General features: G+C 43.3%; 1 protein-coding gene and 1 non-coding gene across 2 annotated transcripts in view; both read left to right on the plus strand.

Moving 5' to 3' along the window:
• Nucleotides 1-25,039, plus strand: part of TSPAN7 (tetraspanin 7) — a 125,170-nt gene that overhangs the window by 91,147 nt on the left and 8,984 nt on the right. The window contains exons 2-5 of the mRNA XM_053578953.1: nucleotides 17,371-17,559; nucleotides 21,214-21,288; nucleotides 23,317-23,412; nucleotides 24,792-24,947. Coding sequence (XP_053434928.1) covers nucleotides 17,371-17,559; nucleotides 21,214-21,288; nucleotides 23,317-23,412; nucleotides 24,792-24,947 — 516 coding nt within the window. The remainder of the gene's footprint in view (nucleotides 1-17,370; nucleotides 17,560-21,213; nucleotides 21,289-23,316; nucleotides 23,413-24,791; nucleotides 24,948-25,039) is intronic.
• Nucleotides 6,055-6,158, plus strand: LOC128578889 (small nucleolar RNA U13). Its single transcript, XR_008377983.1, has one exon. It is a non-coding gene; the product is annotated as a small nucleolar RNA U13 (small nucleolar RNA).

Raw genomic sequence — 25,039 nt, forward strand, 5'->3', positions numbered from 1 at the left:
CCACTGCTGTAGGGGAGGCTCCTGTTTCTGAAGTTGTCAGCTGCTTATGGTTTTCCACAAGATGCCTGTGGCCTTCAGGAAGCCCCTCTGCCCAAGGTGGCTTACATGACTTCTCTTTCCTGTAGCCACATGATCCATGGTTAAGATACTTTGTGACTGAATGATGCAAGGCAAAATGAATTGAGAAAATGGTTTAGCAAAAATAAAACTCATTGATTTCGGAGGTCAGAATATAGCTGTGGTACCTGACAGTCCACCCTGCCAGCTAGCCAGTGCACTCAGAGTGTGTGCCAGGGTTTCAGATGGCTCTTGGCTTTGAGTGTAGATATCTGATAAGATCCGGTGGTTTCCCTATGCTCACAAAAGTATGTCCTTGACCATTATCTTGTGTGGGGCACAGGCAGGACTCAGCTATTCTGGTCCCTTCCATGCTCCTTTAAAGAGTGCTCAGTGGGCCAGTCACTTTGAGCTGATACTGTCAGAGGGGAAGGATTTCTGCTTCTTGCCAAAAAGCCTAGCTTTGTAAAATAAATTGCTGATGGTGACTTTTGGGGAAAGTAGAGGCTTATATCAGTGTTCCCTGAGTGGGGGGCTTGATTGCCAAGTTGTACTTCTCTGGACTTCGAATTTGCCTGAGACCACAGCAGTCATATTTGTTTCTAGGGACAACGTAGAAAGAATACAAGAGCTTTTAATGCTGCTGCTACACTTGACTATTATGGCCCTGTAGCCTTTTTGTTTTCCCTTTCCAGGCCCCCACACGACCTCTCTCACCCAATGCCCTCCTAGCAACCTCAGAGACCAGAGAGGGATGCTCTATGGATGTGTCCTTGATGTGAGATTTGCAATCAAAGTGCCCTTTCTGATCCTGTTTCATTATCAAAAGCAAACACCAGATGCCACCAGATTTATATAGTTAATAACAGTTCCACCAGTGACGCATCTGTTTTCTGGGAGCAGGAGACTAGGAGTGCTGATAAGGTGTTCACAGAGCCTTAAAATACAAGGTAGAAATTTCACTCATAAGCAATATGTGGAAACTCTTACGCACGTTCAGAGGCGTACGGAATGATGTTTGCCTTTAACATTAGGAAAGGCCTCTTGGGGGAAAGGGCATCTTGGTTATGCTGTGAGGAGCAGGTAGAACCTGGCTGGGCAGTGATGAACCAGGAGAGCCAAGCAGGTAAACCTACAGGAGCAAGCTCGATGGCTGTGTTACTTCGGGGGGCCAAAAGTGAGGTTTATTTGCCCCCACTTATTTGCCAATCACATAGCAACTAAGGAGCTATACAGTTATTATAAAGAAATAGGTTTCTGGTGAAATATGCCATGACTAATAGCACTTGGTTAGACACTTTCTCTTTTTAATCCCAATGTGCATCAGATTTTTGGACAGAATTGTTTTCTCTATGTGAAAAGTATGAAGGCTGTATCTATAGCTTTTGAGAATTTATTTTTAACCAGCTTTACTGACTCTTAAAGTCAGCCAGGATTTCCGATTCGGGCTGAGAAATGGTAGAGACTACATTTGCCTTCAGCAAATAGAAGTTTTAAAAGAAGAAGGCAAATGCTCCTTCACATACGGTATCCCACAGCTCGTTTGGGTTGCAACCTCATTACACTGAACAGGCCGGTCCTCCTCTTGCTCTTTCTATAACGAAATTACATGGCCCATCACTTCCTTTTGGAGGTCAAAAGAAATGAAATGCAGGGTCTGGGAAAAATGGTTTTTCTAATTTCTGTGCTTCTTAAAGCTCTTATTCATCCATGTATGAAAATCCAGGGAGATAATTGGCTAGGAAAATCACAAGGCTTCAGGGACAGTAGTCAGGCTGAGAACAGTTTTTGAAAATCAGTGCAATTTAGTCTTTCCTGCTGGCTTCCCATCCATAGGACTTCTGTCCTGTGATTGCCTCTGGAGACTGTAGGGATGCCCAGAAAGCTGTTTACCTTCTGTTGTAACACCTCCCAAGGCAACCACTCCATTTTGGGCTATGACTATTATTAGAAAGTTCTTCCTTGTATTGAGTCAAAAATCTGTTTCCCTATAACTTTCCCTAATGCTGGCCTAAATATAGATTTTTTTGAGGACTGGCCTAGAAACACAGCTACTGTTTCCCAAAGAAAATGCATTTTGAGTTCCAAACAAGTAATCTTCTGGAACACAGCGCAGTTCATAAATTGGAGCATGCCCAGTAGGGAGCCTGAGAGGCATGGCCCAGGAAAGAAGGGAAAGGCCAGTGCCTACAGGGTCAGTTTACAGAGTCCATCCCATCCCTTCCTATCCTGCCTTCTCCCAGGTTTCCTGGCTGTTGACATCTGTAAACGCTGTGGAAATGGGTTTAGGATGCTGGGTTCCTCATAACTCCTTCTTAGGAAGCCCTTAGGCGGTGTAAAGAAAACCAGGTTTCTGTCTACAGCACTCAGCTACTTAGAGGACAGGGTGGGTAATACAGGAGGGGAGAGGAGTCCAGCCCTAGGCTCTGCCCATTTCTGCTTACACTGCCATAGGCTCAGCTGCATTCAAGTTGGACAGAGATGGGTTTGACTCTCAGCTGTACCACTTAGTTAGCAAGTTGCTGAAAGTCACCATCTGAAAGCCTCAGGTTGTCATCCACAAAACAGAGATTAAGAATAAATGGGATGAGGCCGGGCCCAGTGGCTCACACCTATAATCCTAACACTCTGGGAGACTAAGGCAGGTAGACTGCTTGAGCTCAAGAGTTCCAGACCAGCCTGTGCAAGAACAAGATCAAGAAAAAACTAGCTGGGTGTTGTGGCAGGTGCCTGTAATCTCAGCCACTCAGGAGGCCGAGGCAGGAGTTTGCCTAAGAGTTTGAAGTTGCTGTGAGTCCAGGGTGACAGAGTAAGAGTAAGACTCTGTCTCAAAATAAAAAAGAAGAAGAAGAAGACAATAAATGTTGTGAAGTATGTAAAGAGCACAGGACCGCCCAATAAATGTTATTTGACACACACATACATGGTTAACTGTATTCCAGACTGTGCCCTTCGTTCATGAACAATCAAAGCCCCCTCCCATGGTGTGGAGTGAGCAGACACGATGTCACCTGCCTTAGCTGGTGACTCAGCCTGTTGCTTTTGGCCAAAGCTAGGTTCAAAGTCAGATGATTCCACAGCTTCAAAGTGGGTTCACATATATATTGCTGCTGTGGCCTCTTGGGCCCAAACCAGAGTCATTCAGTTTCTGAAATGTTTTTTTCCAGAATGTACTTGATAGAAAAAAAATACTCAAGACACTACATTTTTCTATTTGCATGTCAGATTTCATGTTGGTTCTCTTACAGGTATGTGCATGATACCTGAGATGGTGAACATTGCTGGTTGATCATGCCCTACACGTGAGGATATTTATTCCTCATCTTGCCTTTTAAAGTAGCAAATTACAGCTTGGAGTGGAACTTGTTTTCATTTATATATATTTGCCTATGTGAAAGAGGAAAATAATGTCTAGTATTTTAAAATAAATTAATTAGGGCAGGTTTTCTTTTTTAACTGTGGCAGTCAAATTCTCAGGGTTGTTTCAATGACAAATCAGTGCCAAGGTGAACAACACTGGCTGAGGAGCTCTTCTTATAGAAGAGTTAGGAATAGAGGGTTGGGGAGAAAGGATGTGCTACAGGCAGGCTAAAGAGCGCATAAAGGGCTTTGAGTACCTGTTCTGCCACTCAGTAGTAATGACCTCGGGCATCTTTCATAGGGTTGTTAGGAAAATTGAGCCAGTCAGGGGGAAGGAACATGCAGCTTTAAGGCCTCATGTGGCCCTTCTGATCCCCAAGTACCTTTTTTAAAAAAGGATTTGCTCTGTAAAATTTGGATTCAGTCAAAAGGCTGCACTCAAGATCCAGACGGCCACATGTGGCCCCAAGGCCGCAGGTTGAAAGCATTAAAGCACTTAGCATAGTGCTTAGTATTTAATAAGTACCCAAGTTGTATGGTTTTTAAAAGCAAGGGAGAGAGAAAGAAATCTATTTTTTTTTTTTTTATTGTTGGGGATTCATTGAGGGTACAAGAAACCAGGTTACACTGATTGCAATTGTTAGGTAAAGTCCCTCTTACAATTGTGCCTTGCCCCCAAAAGGTGTGTCACACACCGAAACCCCACCCCCCTCCCTTCTTCCCTCTCTCTGCTCTTCCTTTCCCCCAGAGAGAAAGAAATCTAACTGGTATAAACTCTGTTCATTCTCTTGGCTCCTGATCAACAGTTACAGACCTCATGGCTGGGCGCGGTGGCTTATGCTATCTATAATCCTAGGACTCTGGGAGGCTGAGGTGGGGGATTGCTTGAGCTCAAAAGTTGAAGACCAACCTGAGCAATAATAGCAAGACCCCATCTCTACTAAAAATAGAAAAAGTGAGGCAAGATGATCGCTTGAGCCCAAAAGCTTAAGGTGGTTGTGAGCTATGACACTATGGCACTCTACTGAGGGTGCCAGAGTGAGACTGTCTTAAAAAAAAAAAAAATCCAGACCTTAGGGAGTTATAGGATGTTAGACATTTAAATTACTTTTCCATTAGTGGTGATGGATTAAGAAGGAATCATTCCCATGTTTTCTCATTTAGTCCCCCCTTGTGGCCAAAAGCAGATATTTAGGAAGCAATGTGTTGCATTAGAAGCAAACTGGCCAAAGAATAGGTTTATATCTGAGTGCAGCTGTCTGGGCCTTGAAGAGTCAGGCCTACTGTTTGGCCCCTTCAGTGAAGTACTAGTGACAATAAACTTCATGCCCCCGAAGCTCACACTTACTCACCTGCCTATCATCTTGTGTTCAGTCCTTTAGCAAACATTTACTGAACACCTCCTATGAGCAGACATTTGCCTTGGTGATACACCAGTGAATAAGGCAAAAATCCTGTCCTTGCACAGCTTGCATTCATTTTGGGAGGCAGACTAAGTAAGGTAAGTAGTACACAGCGGTGACAAGGGCAACAGAGAAATTTCAGCTGGAGCCCTCCTGGAGAGCAGGGTTCTGGTTTTAAATAGGGCCATCAGGGAAGGGTTCAGGAAGGAGCAGAGACTTGAAGCAATGAGTAGACCTTGGAAGTCCAGGCAGAGGGACAAGGCAGGAGTATGCCAAGAGTGTTCAAGGGCCAGTAAAGAGGCCTATGAAGCTGGAACAGAGGGAGCCTTGCCAGAGCCCCAGTGAGGGCTGCAGGTCAAGTACGGCCTTGCAGGCCATGGTAAGAACACTGGCTTTTTCTCTGAGAGATGGAATATTGTGGAAAGGTTTGGAGCAAAGGAGTGATGTTTAACAGGCTTAGTTTTTATCAGGATCACCCTAACTGCTGTATTGAGAATAGGCACGGAGGCAAGGCTGGAGTTAGAGAGAGATGGGGGGGGGGCTTGACTCAGGGTGGTAGCAGTGGACATGGCCAAGTGTCCTCTTTGTGCCTTTCTGAAAGAACCTTTTTTCTTTTTTGGTCAAGAACATATTTCCTTAAAGTTATTTTTTTTCTTTTTATAATTCCATGTCAATATTAGATGTCTGAATTTTCCCTGTTTATTTTCTTTGCTGTCAGTGGCATATGCGTATAGTGCGGGCGTATGAGTGTTGAGAGGAAAGTTAATTAAATCACTAATAGAAGTGGCTTTTTATATTTGTTTGTTTTCCTTAAATCACTTCAGGAGAGGCCAGGCACAGTGGGTCATGCCTGTAATCCCAGCACTTTGGGAAGCTGAGGCATGAGGATTGCTTGAGGCCATGAGTTGGAGACCAGCCCGACAACATAGTGAGACCCCATCTCTATAAAAAGTTAGCCAGGTGAGGGGATACATACCTGTCGTCCCAGCTGCTTGGGAGGCTGAGATCAGAGAATCTCTTGGGCCCAGGAGTTTGAGATTGCACTGAGCTATGATAACACCACTGTACTGTAGCGAAGTCAACAGAGAAAAATCCTGTAGAAAACCAAAAAACACCTCGGGAGAAAGGATCACTGAAAGGAACGCCACCCCACTGTTTATATGTGAATCTTGTTTTTGAATACTGCACACATGCTTTCTTCCCCAGTTTTCCCTCATTTAATAGTAGGTCCTCCATCCTTTTGTAGTTCATAAGCATGATGATTGGATGTTCACACTGATGCGCGTGATGTGCCTCCCTCAAGCCTTCTTACGAAGCAGGCGCATCACCCGTCTGATGTGAGGACAAAACATAGTAGGTCCTCTGATATTATGTTTTATCCAGTTTCACCTAAAATGAAACCACCTCACTGCGTGACACCCCATCAATACTCAGGCACATGGAACTTGGGAATTCAGGGACTTCTTCACTATCTGAGTTCTAGCTGTTCCCTACATATATTTATTAGGACTATGGTTTTGTTTTTGGAATTTTGCAGATGATCATCCTATATAGAAATTATGCAAAGAAATTTCTCCCTTTTGGAGATAATGAAACTCCAGAAAAGCCAAATTTGTTCAACAGTATACTCACGAAAGAGATGTGTGTGGCTCTGTTGCAGATTAGCATTTAGGTTCGCATTTATGCAACGAATGGTAGGATTCGTTCATGCAGGTTCCTTCCTTCCAGGAACTCCTGAGGACACGGCCACTTTAATGGAGCTGGATTGGAAGAAGAGCTCATTGCTAAGGTTCATTCTGTGTTCACTGAGCTCCTACTTTGTGCTATAGGCACAGCGAATGGCTTTCAAATTCAGAAGTGGGAATTATTGTCAGACAAGCAGTGATTCTGCTTCAGTGATATCAGGACAGAATGTTTGAATGACATTTTCTTGGAAAATAAGGTACAGGGTATGGCTGAGGCTTTGGTTTAAAGGTGGAAAGGACTTAGGGACTTGATTCCCTCCCACGTGACTATTTATTTATTTAGAAACAAGATCTCACTAACAGAGTGCAGTGGCGTCATCATAGCTCACAGCAACCTTCAAATCCTGGGCTCAAGCCATCTTTCTGCCTCAGCCTCCTGAGTAGCTGGGACTATAGGTGTGTGTCACCATGTCTGGCTATTTTTTAATTTTTTTTTATTTTTTTTTTTTGTAGAGACGGGTTCTCCCTGTGTTGCTCAGGCTGGTCTTGAACTCCTGGGCTCAAACCATCCTCCTGCCTCAGACTCCTAAAATGCTGGGATTATATGAGTCAGTCACCACACTTGGCCCATATGACTCTTAAAATCTTGATATATATACAAGTAACAATACAAGGCAGGATAAATATTGTGGTCAGAAGAAATTTTCTGGCAACACACATTAATACAGTTGTTTTTGTTTATAAGCTTACTGCGACATGATCTTTTTATAAAGTATCTTTTCTCATTAGTGTGAAATTTGATCAGTCTTTTCCCAGTGCCGGTCTTTGGAAGCATGGAAGAAATGGAAGCATGGAAAGTAATTTCTCCCCGCAACTCTTTCTTAAGTGGTGATTGGCTATCTGCTAATGGTGGCTAAGACTCTTGGTAGCTCTGTGTGTGTTAAACTATATCAACAGGGATTTTTTTTGTTATCGTTTGTTTGTTTTGAGAGACAGAGTCTTACTTTGTTGCCCTTGGTAGAGTGAGTGCTGTGGCGTCATAGCTCACAGCAATCTCAAACTCTTGGGCTCAAGTGATTTTCTTGACTCAGCCTCCCAAGTACCTGGGACTACAGGTGCCTGGCACAACGCCCAGCTATTTTTAGAAATAGTCTCGCTTTTGCTCAGGCTGGTCTCAAACTTCTGAACACAAGGCAAATACCAATAGGTTTTATAATAAACACAAGCAAAATCAACTTGGGGGCTTCATGGAGGAAGTCTGACATAGAGGGAATCCCCCAAACATTAAGTTTCTGTCACTTTAGTCACTACAGCTGGTCCTAATTTCTAAGTACATAAATCTCCCGGTAAGTGGCTTTGCTGGCCCCAATTCCTAATAGGCATTTACCTATATGACATCTATTTATGTATCTGGGTCATTGTGAAACCAGAGGTATGAGCTGCATTCGTACAGTCTTAACCTCTGGTTTGCTCCCTTCTCCTTTTCACTGCTCTTGAACACTAGAAGTTGGAGTAAGACACGCCTTATTAATATGAATGGAAAACTTATGTCCTATTTTAAACCTTTTCAGGGAGACTTCAACAATGCTTGTAAACAAAAAGTAATGCCCAGAGGCTCAGAATATGCTGCCCTTAACATTCCTCCCTGATGTGGTGGAATGTTTCTCAGTGCACTGGTACACATGGAGTTAAATTTCTTTTTTGCTTTGGGGGCTTTCTTTGGGGATTTGTATTTTCAGGTAAAGAAGACCTAAAGTCCAAAAGCTTGTAGATTGTAATAATACAAAGGGAATGAGAAATCAATTCAGGGCCGCCCATTCTTTCTCATTTCCCAGTGGGATAACCAGAGTCCCTAATAACATGTCTGGAAATTCTCTGTGACACTGAAGTGAATGGAATTATTCACATTGAATAATGGAATTAAGTATAAGGTAGAGCTTTTGAGCCCTCATTTGAAGGAGTTTAGTTATTTAAGTAGTAGAAGGCTCTCTTAATAAAGTCACATTTATTAGCTATAGAGCCCTGATTTTCTGTGATAGGCCAATCTCGAAGATCTCCATCATGTTCAGAGCCTGTTTTTAATCCAGAAAATACTGTCATCGTATGGATCAATTTTCACCACTTAACAGATCACTTCTAGGACATTAAAGCCAGCCACCTTTTTAAGCCACCCCTCAGTGAGGCTCCCCTAGGCTGAACACTGAGCCCAGCCAGCACAGGCCTTTGGGGAATGCTGTTCTGTTGAGCAGTGTGTTCTGCATCTTAGCTAATAGTTGAACTTGATTTTGGCTGCTCTGAAGACCATTGGGCAATTCAAAGCAGCATAATCTAGCATTAAATGGGCCCTTGGAGATGTTACTGGGGCATGTCCTTTCACTTTGTAGAGGACAGGCTAAAGTGCAAGCCGTGAATGCAACTGAGAGAAGGAAGCACTGTCCGCTGGACTTACAGCACACCTGAAGCCATTTCCTATGAAATGATCGGTTGCTTTCACTGCACACATAAAGAGGCTGTGATGGACACGCAGCCTGGCCTGAAATTTCTGGCTTTTCACAGTGCTGGTTAAAGCCCTTTTCATACTTTCAAAAGCATCTGTGATCTGTAAGAGATAATCTGCATTTCCTATCCTGACTGAAAGGTCACTGATAAAATCTGAATAGAGGGTAGAGTTTGTGACGAATTGCTCTAAGCTCAGGACCTAGCTCCTGAAACGTGAAGTCTGTGAATTGGCTACAGAATATAATAATATTTAAATATGAAATCTAATCTCAGGGGCTTTACTGGGTGAGTAAAGAGTACGTGTCTTCTCATGAGTATACCTGTGGTCAAAGACTTGAGCTGGTATTTTGTTTCCCAGCTGTCTTTAAAGAGAAAAAAATGTTCTTTCTTTCCCATGTCTTCTACTTCTATTGGCAGCTCCCTTCATTGATTCGTCCATTCTGTTCTGTGTCTCCTTACTGCTTCCTGTCTTTCAGCACTGTCCTCCCACATTCTAGTGACAGTAGTCTTCCTCAAACCTCAGCCCTTGCTCTTCCCACCATCCCCTGCTTCTCCACCCCCCCCCCCAGTCTCATTGTTTCCTCAGCTGTCACTTCTGGCCTCAGCCCTCACCTGTAGCTCTGACTCACTCCTGAACTCCAGCCCTTAACCCTTCAGCCGCCTTCTGAGCATGTTCCCTGCATGGCCTTTGATCACCCCAAGCCCAGTGGATAACAGGGCTTGGACCCGATGGTCTTTAGATTTCCCTACTGGTTCTCTGACTCAGTTTTAACAAATCAGCATTTAAGATCATCTCACTCCTCTCCCTCTTCTCAACCTCCTTATCCTTTTTTAATGATGGCACTAATCTCTCAGCCATGCAACACCCATTCCCGTCCCCACCCCACCTCACCCCCACACCAACAAGTACATACAGACACAAAAACAAAATGCAGATTATCTCTAACAGATCCCAGGTGTTTTTGAAAGTGTGAAAATGGCTTCAACCAGCACTGTGAATCAAAGGGTTGAACTGGCCAAAATGCTGGCCAAGAGAGGAACAGCTCAAAACATACTTCATATTGCCATTAAGATAATAATAACATCTTCATGTGTAAAGAAAAGGTTTTGTTATGCTACTGAGCTTATAAACTTTCAGATGTCTGCGTAAACTACGAATGTGTGCCCTGTTGGGCATTCTTCCCTCTCTCTCTCACCCAGGAGTTTTTTGCTACCTCAGAAAGATAACATCTAGAAATGAACCAACTTGATTCCCCCTGCTGTTGCTGGTTTATCAGTTCCAGGGAGACCTCATGAACTTTCTTTTGCTTGTTTGCCCAAAGGCACATAAATGTATTTAAATATACTTGAGATTCATATTTGTTGTAGCAGAATGTTAGAGCTGGGGAGAAGCACTGGAAATCAGGTTTCTCCACTTCCTCCTCTTACTGAAGAGGGAACTGAAGCCCGGAGAGGTTAGGTGATCTGCCCAAAGTCACACAGTTAATTACTAACAAAACTGCAACTAATCCCTAATTCAGAGCTTTAACATTCTTTTAAACATATTGAGTCCCTTCCTGCCACCTATCAGGAGTAATTTCTCAAGCCCAGTGAAAAAAAGCAATAAATTCTGGTGCTTTGTCTATTTCATATTTTTTTACACTAGTGAACCAAGGTGAATTTTGTATATTTTAAAACACAAAGTATACACACAAATAATTTGTGATAAAATCTTAAGTTGTAAATGTAACAGATCCACACTGTTATTTTTTAAGACTCAAGGAGGAGACCACAAGATTATAGAAGCTGCTGGTTTCTTTGCCTTTCTGGTTGCTTTGTCTACCTCTGCAAAATCAGGTTCCCGCATTGTGCAAAGACTCACACTCACTCCCCATCCCCTCAGCACACAGACTCATATAAGATTCAGCTGAAAGAATAGTTTGTTGGCTACTTTTCCTCTTAAATCTTAGTGTCTGAGGAAATCTGTATTTTAATTATGATGTATATGGAGTTTCTGTGTCAGACATTTTTTTTTCCTGAGTTATAGAACTATCTGGAATGGAGGCAAGATAGTTTACGGTACCTCTATATGTAGTTGCCAAGAAGGAATTAACCTGTAAACCTCTGGGATGATTGAATTGCGGCTTTCACCTAAAATGCAATCTAGCTGAGATTTCTGCCTATGATCTCTTCTGTGTGTTTCTTGTGATTGGTTTTCAGATGTAGTGTTTTCTATCCCATATAGCTTCTAAGGAAGGAGTCTCTCCTCAGTAGCCTGTACCTCTGATTCGATTTTTTCATTGTGTTTTTTTTTTCAATTGCATACTATGATAAATAAGAACTTGTATCATCATTAGTGTGTATGTGCTCATTGATAAGGTGGGGCTCACAAACTCTGGATTGTGGATTTAGTGAGAGGAAATTATGACTTTGCCCTCTCTGACCCAAACCTACATGAGAGCAGCTGCAGTAATTTCATCAGAAGGTCTGTGATCTGCATGCAGAAAAGAGAGTGGGCTCAAGTCTAATGCCTCTGAATGTGTGAGAAAGATGGAAACCCTGTACCCCTGGCTCCACTGAGGATCAGGAGGGAGGATCAGGGCAAGATCAGCAGGGAACCTTCTCAGCATTAGCCCAGTTGCCTTGGCAGGAGCAGGGGGACTCACTTATGTCTGTTGCCTACTCCCCTAATGTCTCCTTTAGGATTAAAAGGAACCTCAATAAATCTCTTCCAGAGCATTTCAGATACCTCTTGGCATATTGTCAAACCTATCTGTAATCTGCTTTCAGTATAATTTTAAAGTAATACATACTATCACACAATTGCTTTACTAGTTCTGATCTACGTTATCTAATGGTAGAATACAATTATAGTGTTGTTCAACCTCATTGCCAAGCCTAAGTTAATAGTAGTTAGTGGTATTCTGCTACCCATAAATTTTGAACTGTGGTATGAGCACATAGAAAAGTGAGATGCTGGGAAGAAGCTGACAGCCTCAGCCTGGTACTGCCGAGGAGTACTGGGCCTGCCTTCCTGGCTCACGGTTGATTTGCGAGCATGTAAGATGGTGGCGATCCTCCATCAGGCCACTTTCATGGTTTGCCTGTGGTCTCTGATCCGTCTCCTCCTCAAACCACAGCATTGGCTGCTTGCTAATCAATTCTTCTGTGAAAGAAGAAGAACTGCCACAAGAAAGGTAACACACTGATGATTGATTTAGGAATTTGAGATCTCAGACAAAAAATTGCTTTGGCGAACTCTGAACTTACTCATTGCACTTAAAAGTAGGAGAGAGAGATGCCAAAAGAACCCATCCCTTGCTTTTCAGTTTGAATTTTTAAATGTTTGAGAAGTGGTTTTCCTGTGGGTATTGGCAAAGGTGCGTTTACGGGTGAGTATATATTGACAGGAACGAAGGAAAAAAATCATCATACAGATGACAGTGATTTTTGTCTTTGTTTTCTCTTTCTTATGTTTCTTATCCTTGGAAGAAACTTTTTATAATAGAAAGAATGTGGGAAAGCACTAATTGATTATAGTGTTTTATGGATCATTGGCCCTTTGATTGTAGGTTTTTTTCCCCTTTAATTGCCTGGCAATTTCTCCTAATGTTCACCCCAAATCCCCCACTACCACTAACAAATATGGTCTTACTCACCTAAGAGTGCATTATAACCCAACCATTTTTCTCCCTTGTCATTTAATCTTCTCTCCTTTCTTCTTAGCATTCTGCTTTCCCCACTCAGTCGGTCAGATTGGCATCCTTACCATTGCTGATACCTCACAGTGGTTCAGGGGGTATAGTGGGAGGATGGCAAACTTGAAACTTCTTTTCACTTTCTTAACTCTACACCTGGCTGCTTCTTCATTCATTCAGCCTACACAGAGTGGGATTGAGTGTGCAGGGCACACAGCTCCTGCCCTCAAGGGTGTCATAATCCTGGATGTGCATGGGGTGGGGATAGGGCACAGCAGGACCATGGCATACTAAAGAGTAGGTTTAAGGAGGTTGGGAGTAGTGGGTACAGTGTGTGCCAGAAGAGTTTAGGATATAGACAGGGAGTGATAAGAAGTATAGAAATTTTAGGTAAAAGAATGATCATGAACAACGGTTTGGAACCATAAAGAGAATAGGTCAGTTGTTCTGAAACTACATGGAGTACATAAAGGGCAGTGAGAGAGATAAGGCTAAAGAGATGAGCTGTGGTATGTACAGAAGGCCTTATATACGTGGAGTTCAGGCTTCCAAGCACAGAGCCTGGTCCAGTAGGAGTTGTTTGAGTATGATAATAGCAACATTGGAGAAGGCCTTTCTTCTCTGGGTTATTCTTAGATTCCTAGCATATGCGTGCTGGAAGTGGCTGGTCTAACCCCGTCTCCACATTATCCACAGGAATATGAGTCCCTTAGAAGGTAATGAACTTGGTCAAGTTCAGGATATTGGATGTTTTTTCTCCCATGCAATATGGTGTTCATAGTATTGTATTTGTTTGCACCCACTGGCAAACTTTAAGAGGCACCATTGATATCTGCAAAATGAATCTTTTTCCAAAAATGGAATATTGTTGTAATTTACATTATACGGACAATTTTAACACATTGGCATTGTAGGCTTTGTACTTTATATGAGGAGAGGCTTCCTTTACACTTCATTTACATACACTTCATTTACAAAGTAATGGTTACATTAGGATAAATTAGGTTTTGAAAGGAGAAAAGGCATAAAACAATCTTAATACTGTTTCCCTTAAAATCAGAATTTGTGTTGACTTTGACATACTGTATATAAGATTTGTTATGATAGTAACTGAACTTCATGAAATCACTGGTCATGGAAAGGTAAGCTAAGACTCTTATACGTGATTGGTTGGCAATAGCAATTCATAGAATGCAGCTGTTCATATCTGAAGTGTTATTGAATCTTTCAGAGCAATCTCGTGAAATCAAAAGTCTCTAGAAGAGACTTACATTCAGCCTAAACAATAACGAGGTTAACTGAGTTTTTGTTTTTGTTCAATACATTTACATTGGGATATTTGCAGCGTTGATCTGTTAATGCTAGAGGGGAAAGTATAGGGCAAGTTTCTCATTGGTTTCATTTTATGTGACCTTACAGTATTTACCCTGTGTAGAAGTTTTATAAGTATTTGACATTTGACAGGCTCCATTTTATAAAATACAGTGTCTAAGACCCAGAGAAATGAAATGTATTTTTTTCAATGAATAGTAAACATTGACTCTGTGCCTGGCACTGTATTGGGAATTAATAAAAGATATCCCAGGTACTGTCATTTTCCACATAATATTCATTGTGTTCTTACCCTTAAAGATGTGGGAGTTGATTCTTACATTTTGATTTTAGTTGGTAGAAGGCATTTTGTTTGTATCAAGGTATGGCAGAAGAGGCTGTACTTTTGCTAGAAACCACCAGGTGTCAGCAGAGGACTTGGAATTTTGGCAACCTCTGCATTCTCAGTTTCCTTAATTCACTAACAGCATCCCCATTGGAACCCACCACCCTCGGTATATGAGCCGGCACCCTACCCACTGAGCCACAGGCGCTGCCCCCCATTGGAACTTTTCAAAGGCAGTCAACCTCCATTGGAGCACCTTCTCTCAGATTTAATGTCAAACACTTTCTCCTCCAGACTGCATCACAACATAAAAGCCACACAAGTTCCTTGGTCTTTTTCTGATTTAAAAACTAACTGTGTCTTTCACAATGATGGTTCTACAAAGTAAAGAGGCTGTTGTGGTGGGGGAGAAATCACCAAGCTCTTATTGTTTTTGCTGTCGTTTCCCACCATATAGGTAGAGGCCACCTATCTGATATGGGGAGAGGTGCAGGGTCCATTCTTTTTACTCACAGAGAATCAATTTGATAATGGAGCTTGATGGTCCCAAACTACAGAAAGTGTTTTCAGGATGTAAAGTAGAAAGGCCTGGGCATTTCTTCTGTACCAACCACCTGGTTCATCGTGTAGCATGGATTCTGTGGTAGTCACACACGTTAAGGAACGGTGTGTGTGTTATCGAAAGTTCTGGTACTTATTCTTGAAATAGCACCAGAAAAAAAACTTAAACAAGTGGTTTTTGAGAAAGAAGGAAAGGGACCTTTATTACTTTGCTGGCCAGGGGGGTAAAATGGTAGAGTGCTCCTGTGGAAATACAAATTAGAAACTCAGAGCTTTTAAAAGGGAGGACCTATTGTTATTCAACCATGGTTAATGTCCCCTCTTTGCTGAAGACAAAACTGTGACCTCTGCCCACCTGGGAGGCCTACCCCCACAGCTCACAGCTCAGCACCTCAGCCAGTCTGCCAGACGAGGGCCTTCTGTAGTGCAAAAGAACTAAAGACTGTTCCGGGCTCCTCACTGCCAGAGGCGGGGATGCAGGATGCACTCGGTTTCCAAAGAGTTTTAAAGAGACAGAAAACATTTTTTGCCTCTTTTTCAAGCCATTTCCTCTGTTTCGTGTTGACTGGCAGGGAACCTCGGGAAAGCTGGTATTGGTTTGTTTTAAGCTGGTTCTCTCATTTGTCCTCTTGCCTCCTCACTTGAGTGGGCATGAACAGCGATCTGAGGCATTTGGCATAAGACCTCCGGCTTGTAGGGGTGAGGGGGAAACTTGCCTGTTTCCCCTGAAAGTTCACTGAAAGTTCAACTCACAATTAATGCATTTCAATAAGAGAAATATCTGTTTCCAAATACCATGCCCATGGGGAGAATCACAAGAGTGATTACCCAATATTTCAATGAAACTCAGATATTCGTATACCTGCCTTTAGAAGGGAGAGGGGCATCTGAAGTAGAGGTGTAACTAACAAGTGGTGGGTAGTGGGGAGGGATAGATGTGGGGAAACAGACTGACTTGTAAATTAACCTGAGAGACGGCTATTGTGTTTTAAAGGATTTGGGTCAAGTCTTCTTGATCTTTCTAGCACTCTGTTGAGGTAACTGGGAGAGGAATGGAAGTCAGTTGCCTCTTTGATATTTTGATCTGGTCAGTTCAGTCTATGCAGATACAGGGAAGGCCCCTTCCACTGCTTTCTGGCCTTTAATTCTAGGTATTCTTTATACCTTGGAGTCATATTTTGGGGTCAAATTTCCTTAGTTCCTTCAGGCTTTAGGGTGGGATAAAATTGGGGAAGGGCTCCTTGTACACCCAGGTTACTTTCAAGCCTTGTGTGGTGGTAGCAGTTAGAAAGCTGTCAATCTGAAGGAGTTGCTAAACTATTTGCAAACTAAAGGAAAGACCAGGTCCGGAGATAATTAAAGACAGGAAGCAACCCTGTGGCTTTACCTGCTAAAAGCTGCTGGGGTGTGTGGCCTGCAGGGGATGGAAAATTAGGCATAGCAGGCAGCCTTGAATCTGTCCCCTAAAATAAGGGTTTATTTGCTGCAGGGTTCTAGTTTAGGCATGCTATAGAGATTTCCTCTGGACTGATCAGTGGGATTTGACAAATCGCATTATAGCTAATTCCAGGAACTGTTCAGATTCTTCTGTTGTTTTATATTGAATAAAGTATTGTAAATGAGACAGCACATCAATAGGGATTCAAAAATACTTGGAATATTTTGTTTTCGTGGCGATTTTGCAATAATAGTCAAAGAGAATCACTGTGTTCCTTAAAACATTGTGCAGGATGTCCTTATAGTACTGTGTACACACATGCTGTCAAAGAGGGCCACTGACATTCTTCTTGGGTTTGCACCCAGCTCAGCGTTGGGCAACAGCTGAAGGAAGGCTCTCAGACCTGTCTGTCTTATGTATATGCTTTTCAAACAGCTTTTATTTTTTAAAAAAGAAAAGTTCTTTGTTATTGGCTTGACTTCTGGTTAACAGAAGAACCACATATGGGATTATGTAAGGGGCAGATCTAAATGGACAAAATCAAAGTGTCTCTCCTCTATCATGCTTTTTTTTTTTTTTTTTTTGAGAGTCTCTTTCTGTTATCCAGGCTAGAGTGCTGTGGCATCAGTCTAGCTCACAGCAATCTCAAACTCCTGGGCTCAAGCTATCCTTCTGCCTCATCCTCCCCACCAAGTACCTGGGACAGGCACCCACCACAACACCAACACCCCACTAATTTTTCTATTTTGAGTAGAGACACAGGGTCTTGCTTTTTTTCAGGTTGGTCTGGAAGTCCTGAGTTCAAGGGATCCACCCGCCTCGGCCTCCCAGAGTGCTGGGGTTGCAGGCGTGAGCCACGGAACCTGGCCTCTACAATGCTTTTAATCTCTAACATTTCCTGTTGCTCAGAGAATCCTACAGCAAGTACCATCATGTTCATGGAAACTTGAGCCTCCAAATATGGCCACATGGCTTTGTGTTGATTTTCATTGCTCTCAACAATGGTTTCACACTCTCCTCTCCCTCTTTTTAGATCACTGGGGTGATCCTCCTGGCTGTTGGAGTCTGGGGCAAGCTCACTCTGGGCACCTACATCTCTCTTATTGCTGAGAACTCCACAAATGCTCCCTATGTGCTCATCGGAACTGGCACTACTATCGTCGTCTTTGGCCTGTTTGGATGCTTTGCTACGTGCCGTGGTAGCCCATGGATGCTGAAACTGGTGAGCGCGTCACAACATAAGACCATCTTTTCAATTTGTTTTGGTTAACATATATAAACCACATGAAGGTGAAGTGTTCTTCTTGAGGCCACAGACAGGTCTTGATATTCATTGATTTTAATTTTAGTCCAGACTCTTGCCTAATCTACTCTTTAATCCCATAAAGGGAAAAACAACCCCAAACATGGCCTGACACAATAAACTAGTCCCAGTGCGTCAAGGTAGATGATGACAAAGCAGTGCCCAGCGATTCTAATAGACCATTTAGAGTCTCATGACAAGATGCCCTGTTCCAGTTTTGAACTTTGTCTTAGAAATCTCAAGTGTGTGAGGTGTAGCTTTGGTTTGCAAAGCAGCATCTGGAACACGAGTACCCTTTCACCTCCACATTCCCACCCAAGAAACACTTCTGCCTCCTTGAGCCTGGCCATGCATGGATGCATGTGTCAACTAAACTAAAATCTTAAGCCCCTACCCCTGCAACGACTGACTGGCCCCTCTTGGCCAAGGGGATCCCTAAAACTGAGTTGCCGGCCATGAGAAAGGAGATCCAACTTGCCTCATCAGGCCCCCTCCCCTTCTTAGAGATGTCCTCTGCCACTAATTAATTAATCAGCCTAAGGCTATGCAAGACATACCTGCAGGTCTGCAATATATACAACTAACCCCTTGAGTCTGGGTATCTGGGTATCTGTCCTGTAGTTTGTCTCTGATTAACAGATCCTTGTCTTAACTCAGCATTCCTTTTCACTGACTCCTGGTCTATTAGAGCTTAACTATTTTAGCCCATTGTCAGCCAAAGAATCTTTAAACCTATAACCTGTTGGCCCTGGCTTTAAGACGTCTCACCTTTTTGGGCCAAACCAATGTATACCTTTCTTATATTTAATTATAACTTTACCTGTAATCCCTGTCTCGCTAAAGTGTATAAAACCAAACTGTAACCCCACCACAAGTCTATATTCTCGAGGCTTCTTGGGTGTGGCTGTAAGTCATGGACCTCAAATTTGGCTCAAAATAAACCTCTTTAAATTATTTTACAGAGTATGGCTTCTTTTCTATTGACACATGTACATCCTCTTCTCTAAACCTGCATCCCTCACTCAGTGTTGAGCTGAGCACTCAAATGGTTGGTGTAGTACCAGGTATGGTTGGTGTAGTACCAGGTATTGGCTACCTGGACCTGTGCGGGATGCTTAATCTCTCCCAGGACAGACAAAACTGTGATGCTTCCCAAAGGGAAGGGGCAGGCTACTGAAAGTCTGTTACTATGAATTATAGAGTAGAGTGCTGTGGCATCATAGCTCACAGCAACCTCCAACTCTTGAGCTTAAGTGATTCTCTTGCCTCAGCCTCCCAAGTAGCTGGGATGACAGGTGCCCGCCACAATGCCTGACTATCTTTTGTGTTGCCTGTTCCTGCTTAGCCCAGGGTGGAATAACATTTAATATGGCCATATGGCTTTGTGTTGATTTTCACACGTGAAGGTGTGAGGGTGATTCATTTGAAAGGAACTACCTTCTCAATTGTCACTGGGGAGTCAGCCTCTTCTTTCAGCACCTCCTGGAAGTGGTGCTTGACTTGGTCACTTCCTGTCCTTTAGACCTTACAGGAAGCTGATCCTTCAGCTACCACCAGCTCTTCCAGGTTGATGCAAGAGCCATAGTGAGGCCAGAATGAGGCACTTCTGCTGTTACGTGACATTCTATCCTAGCACCCTGAGCCTACCTTCTAACTCTTTCCAATCACCTGGGCAGCTGTTTGAAAACAACTGTGCCAGGGGCCCACTTCAAGTAAATGAAACCTAGAATCTCTGGTAGTGAGGCCCTGGCATCATATCTTCCAAAAAAGTTCTTCAGAGAGAGGCTATCATATACCAGAGTTGACAACCTCTTGTTAAGTACAATGAGTAGCATTGTGAGATTCTCCCTGTATTCTTCTAATTGCATTTTATATGAAGTTGACAGAGAGCAGTCACCTATGTGTGGCATTTTACTTGTAAGTGCATGTTTAATATTTTAGTGGCTGTTTTGTAGGGAATTTTTTGTAGTATTAGAAAGAAATTGGTATTTTAAGCTAGTGTTTCCTTTTACTACATGTGCCACTAGCTGAGAAAAATGATTAATGATTCTGGGTATATGTGTATGCCTTATAAGACATATGTACACTTTCCAGATAAGTAAGGTGGCCACGAGCAGTCTATCCACATTCCACAGCATCATTTAGGGCCATTGCAAACGTTCAGAACCATTGTATTTCACTTTGAGATGAGAAGCAGCAGATTGTAAGACGTGTGCCTTCTAGGTAAGGAATCAATTCTCCCTCCTTTTATCTGCCTTTCAAAGTGACAAAAATGGAAACCTTTAGTATCTATCTCATACGTACCATGTAATGTCACTGATCTGAGATCCGTGCACGTGTGCGCACACACATAGTCAACTTGGGAAGTACAGGCAGCAAGAGATGAGAAGCACCAAGGGTGTTGGCTACTTGCAGATGTCATTAGTGGTGTAGTATATTTGCCTTTTGAAAGGCTCAATGCACAGTCATCAGGAACAGTAAAAGTAAGCAGCCCAACAGAAAGCTGCCGAGGATTCTGTGATCAGAGGTGACCACCATACTGATGAGAAACGTCCTCCTGAGCACATTCTGCGATTTGGGCCCAGATGGGAGTGATACGATTCCCAGTGAAGCAGTTTTGTAGCTGTTTGTCTGAGACATGGTTAAGGAAACCGGACGGGTTTGTCCGAATGAAGAGAAGCACCAGGTTCACATCCTGGCTGTGTCACACACAGAGAGTAGTGCGAGGTTGGGCTGCTGCTTCTATCTCCTAAAAGCAGAACCATTACCAACAAATAGAAGTTAGAAGTAAGCAGTCTATGGCCAAGGGAAAGGAACTCTTTCCAGCAATTGGAACCATTTCCAAACAGATTGGGCTGCACGGGGTGGGCTTGCAGTTGTTAGATGACTATTGTGGGGAAGGTGGTTAAGAAGGACCCAGATGGGGGAGAATTATGTCCCATGAGTTCCAGAGTAGTTTTTTTGTTTTTTTTCCCTCCTGGCTCAAAGATTCTAGTGTCACAGTGAATACCTTAGTTATAAAAGGTCTTTCTGGGTTTCTGGTTGAGGTAAGCTGACAGGCACCATGCTAGTCTCTCAATGAGCTCTCCTCAGCATGTACACCCCAAAATGCATGTGCATATTAACCTCTCTTTCCTATATGGAGGCTTATCTGGGTAAATCTGAGAAAGACTTCTTTTTTTTTTTAGACAGAGTCTCACTATGTCGCCCTTGGTAGAGTGCGGTGGTGTCACAGCTCACAGCAACCTCCAACTCTTGGGCTTAAGCGATTCTCTTGCCTCAGCCTCCCTGGTAGCTGGGACTACAGGCACCTGCCACAATGCCCGGCTATTTTTTGGTTGCAGTTGTCATTGTTGTCTAGCAGGCCCAGGCCGGCTTGAACCTGCCAGCCTCGGTGTATGTGGCTGGCACCCTACTCACTGAGCCACGGCACCGAGCCTGGAGAAAGACAGTTTTAAACTTTTTCTGGGTAGGTTTGTCCAGTCCCCCCTGATAGGAAGTCACCTTCCCTGAGGAGAAGCCTTCTCTTAGTCCTGACATAACTGACTTTGTCCTTGTCCTCTTCATTTTCAGTATGCTATGTTTCTGTCCCTGGTGTTCCTGGCTGAGCTTGTAGCTGGCATTTCAGGGTTTGTGTTTCGTCATGAGGTGAGTACACACCAAGTGGAGAACTCAGTTCAAGGGTCTTTGGGAAGAGGATTTTAGCAACATCTTGAAATGGGTAAACTTGATGGTACATATGTTAGCCTCTTTCCCCAGTGGAACTGCTATTTTCCAAATGTCATGTAATAGGACCCGGAATTCTAGTGAAATTCTAAATGCAGGAATTTCACCAAACTCAAAACCTCAATTATTGATCTTCACCCTATTTCTCTATGTAGCTATTACACAAATGATTTTCCACTGTTTTTAAGCAGCAACCTTCAATATAGATTAAATACCTCTTTAAAAATAGCTGCTTCAACAAGGCACAAGCATATATCTGTATAATAGGATTTCTGCGACTGTAAAGGCAAGCCATACGCATTGCCTTGCTGCCCCCCAAATCCATTAGTGTACCCTGCAAATAGCAGTAAAGCCAGAAGTAGATATGCATGTATTAAAAAGGAAAATAGTAAAATATAGGTGGAAAACACACTGAGGTAGAGTGTCACTGTGAGCCTTGAAAGTCGGGCATCATCTGTTCCCAGGCCTTGCTTTGGTGCTTGGCTAAGTTCATTTCCCAGCCAGCTTGCCTTATGTGCATTCTGCTCCTTTGCCTGTTGCCCTGGTTTTCCCCTTCACCAGAGAGATGTTAGCCCAGATGTCAAAAGCTGACTTCCCGAAGCCATTTCGTGTGAGTGCTGCGCCTGGAATTACACTCCCGTTCTTATTCTCCAGTGCTGTGAGAGTTGCTGAAGTCTCGGCCTCGAAAGCCCTGATAGGTGCTCCCAGTACAGTGTCAATGCCAGAAGCAGCCTAGCTCCCCGCTGCGTGAGCCCTTGTGTGCTGTCCTCTCACATGCTGCTGTGACTGGGCTCCAGAGAGGGGTTTTTCTCTTACTGGTTCCTCCTAAGTAGGGCCTGGAAATCCTCATCAACATAACCTCTTTTCATGGAAAACACTTATGGGTGTGGCAGGCAGGGGTTGCAAAGCAGCTCTTCGACCATCACTACTGGTCATGAGTTTGACTGAAACAGTCAAACTCACACGATGACAATAGGTCACATTTAGTGCCATTTATTCAGAAAGATACAGTGAAGGAAGCAGAACTTGCCAGAAGGGCAGTAGCAGGCCTGTTTCTTCAAAGTGGTCCAAGGCCTATTTCTGTGTACAGCTCCCCACCCCAAGAGACAACCCAGAGCAGCTGGGTGTGGTAGCCAACTAGGCTTAGAAGTGCGATGTAACTATTGACCCTTTATTGCTTGTGACTGTCCCGTGGGCAAAGTTTAGAGTATTTCATCAAGGAGTATGTGTAGTTAGGAGAGTTGCCATACTTAACCCAAAGCTTCTCACAGGTGATTATTGTCATTTGCTGTCCTCCCAATCCACAGGCATTTCACCAATCTGGTCAGTTTCACCATAAGTCGGGATGCCAACCATCACACCCAACATTCTACCTCATCAGGTTTCTAGGGGAAGGGAGCTTGAAAGTTATCTCAAGGTCAGATGTGTTTACAGAGGAGAAAGGATTTTGTTAACCATTTATTAATGAGAAAAGTTCTTGTCCTTTAGCCTTTTTTTGCCTCAATAAAGACAGGAAAGTGAAAGTTGGTTTTGCCCCACTCTTATAGAATAGGGATCGGTTCTGAGCCAAAACATCAGTCTTCCTGTCCCCTCCATGGTCTGTCCTTTCTCATTCTACTGTGTCAGGGCAGAGAAAGTTAGAGAAAGAAAAAAAGGCACGAATTCAAAGAAAATAACTAGAAAATTCATGCCTGACGTTTGGCAGCTCACCACCACAGCCCTTCCAGAAATGGACTGGCCACTGGATTAGGGCTGAGGGGAATATGTTTTTTAATTCTTGAGATAATAACCCCTTTTCCTCTTGTATCTTAGAAAATGAGGCATTCCCTCCTTGGCCTGTATTTATGCAGAGAGCTTCAGAAGAGGCTATGTTGAGATAGAAGTTGGTGTGGATCTGAGTCAGTTTGGGCTACCAAGGACTGCAACTCCCTTCTTCCTTGTCTTCCACAGATCAAGGACACCTTCCTGAGGACTTACACAGATGCCATGCAGGCTTACAATGGTCATGATGAGAGGAGCCGGGCAGTGGACCATGTGCAGCGCAGTGTAAGTTCCAGGAGAGGAGATTGGGATGAGAAAGAGTCTGGGCTGAGACGTGTGCACTGTCAGTAGGTTGGGTCAGTAGCATTTGCTGTTGATTCTTATTCTCCAACCTGTGGTCCAGTTCCATTCTCAAAAGTTGACACCTACTCCTTGTTTAGATAATTAGTGTCAAGGAGCAACAATTCCCTTGAGTGTGCCTTGCAAGGGTGGCAAGCATGCCAGGAAGAGCTTGTTTGCCCTTAAGATCTGAACCCTGAGAAAGGAGTTAGGCAGTGAGTGTTGGAAAGCCTTGCTTAGTTGACTCTCAAAGGCTAGCTTTCTGGAATCAATATCTTCAAGCTGGGCAGAGAGCCCGGGTGAGCTGTGTTCAGTGGCTGGGACAGTAGAATGAAGTAGAAAGTAGACCTAGGAGAAACTGAGGATCTGTCAGGTATGTGAATGACTTGGGCTGCCTAGTGCTTTGCTGAGGATCTGAGGGAAATAGAAGTTACCTGCTTGGATGCATTTAGGGTTGCAAGGTGCAGGCACTCAACCTGACTGCCCATCAGGATCATCTGAGGAGGTATTGGCTTTGGGTTTTCTTGTTTTGTGGTTTTTGTTTTACTCCAGAAGCAATATTTTTTTTATAATTTAGTTTGATAAAATTTCTAACTTATATAGAAAAGTCACAGGAACACTACAAGGACCTACATACTCTCTACCCAGACTCAATAATTGTATTTTGTCCCATTTGCTTTAATATTCTTTATATCAAGGGGTGGGAAACCTTTTCTCTAAAGGGTCCACCTGTAAATATTTTAGGCTTTGAGTGTCATGCATTCTGCCGCCACTACACACCTCTGCTGCTAGCACAAAAGCAGTCACAGACAATATGTAAATAAGTAGGCATGCCTGTGTCCCAGTAATACCTTACATCTAAATAGCTGACGGGCTGTACTTTATACCAGCTCTCTCTTCTCTGTGTGCAACTTTTACAAAAACTATTTACTTCTTAGTATAAATGCCAGTGGAGAGTTTTTAAAAACCATATTTGCCAAAGCTTCCGCATCAACGATCCTGCTTTAGTTGGTACACACGTCTGTATCTTTAACCACACCCAACTCAAACAGGACAGAGAACCACTGCTTCGGGTCATGCAGGTGGTAAGACAGCAAACACGATATACTTGTATAATCTAGGACTCCTTTCTTGGAGATCACATGGGCGTCGAAGTGAGTATGATTGTGAGTGGAGCTTCAGTTCATCTTTACTCACCAAGGCTATGCATGTTATCTGAGGAGCCTGGCCCGTGTTTCTCTTTTAAAAGTTGCAGGGCCATGGGTAAAGAGACCACAGTGTCTTCGATCTGCACTTTTTGATTCTTCTCCTTTCCATCTTGATAGCTGAGCTGCTGTGGTGTGCAGAACTACACCAACTGGAGCACCAGCCCCTACTTCCTGGACAACGGCATCCCCCCCAGTTGCTGCATGAACGAAACTGATTGTAATCCCCAGGATCTGCACAATCTGACCACTGCCGCCACCAAAGTTAACCAGAAGGTACAGCTTCCTCCCCTCCCTGATGGGACCTGTGGTGAATGTTGGAGAGGTTTTTTGTCACTGTGAAATTATGACAAATAGGTCAGAAGTGA

The sequence above is a fragment of the Nycticebus coucang genome, chromosome X, assembly GCF_027406575.1.
Source record: "Nycticebus coucang isolate mNycCou1 chromosome X, mNycCou1.pri, whole genome shotgun sequence".
Classification (NCBI taxonomy): Eukaryota; Metazoa; Chordata; class Mammalia; order Primates; family Lorisidae; genus Nycticebus; species Nycticebus coucang.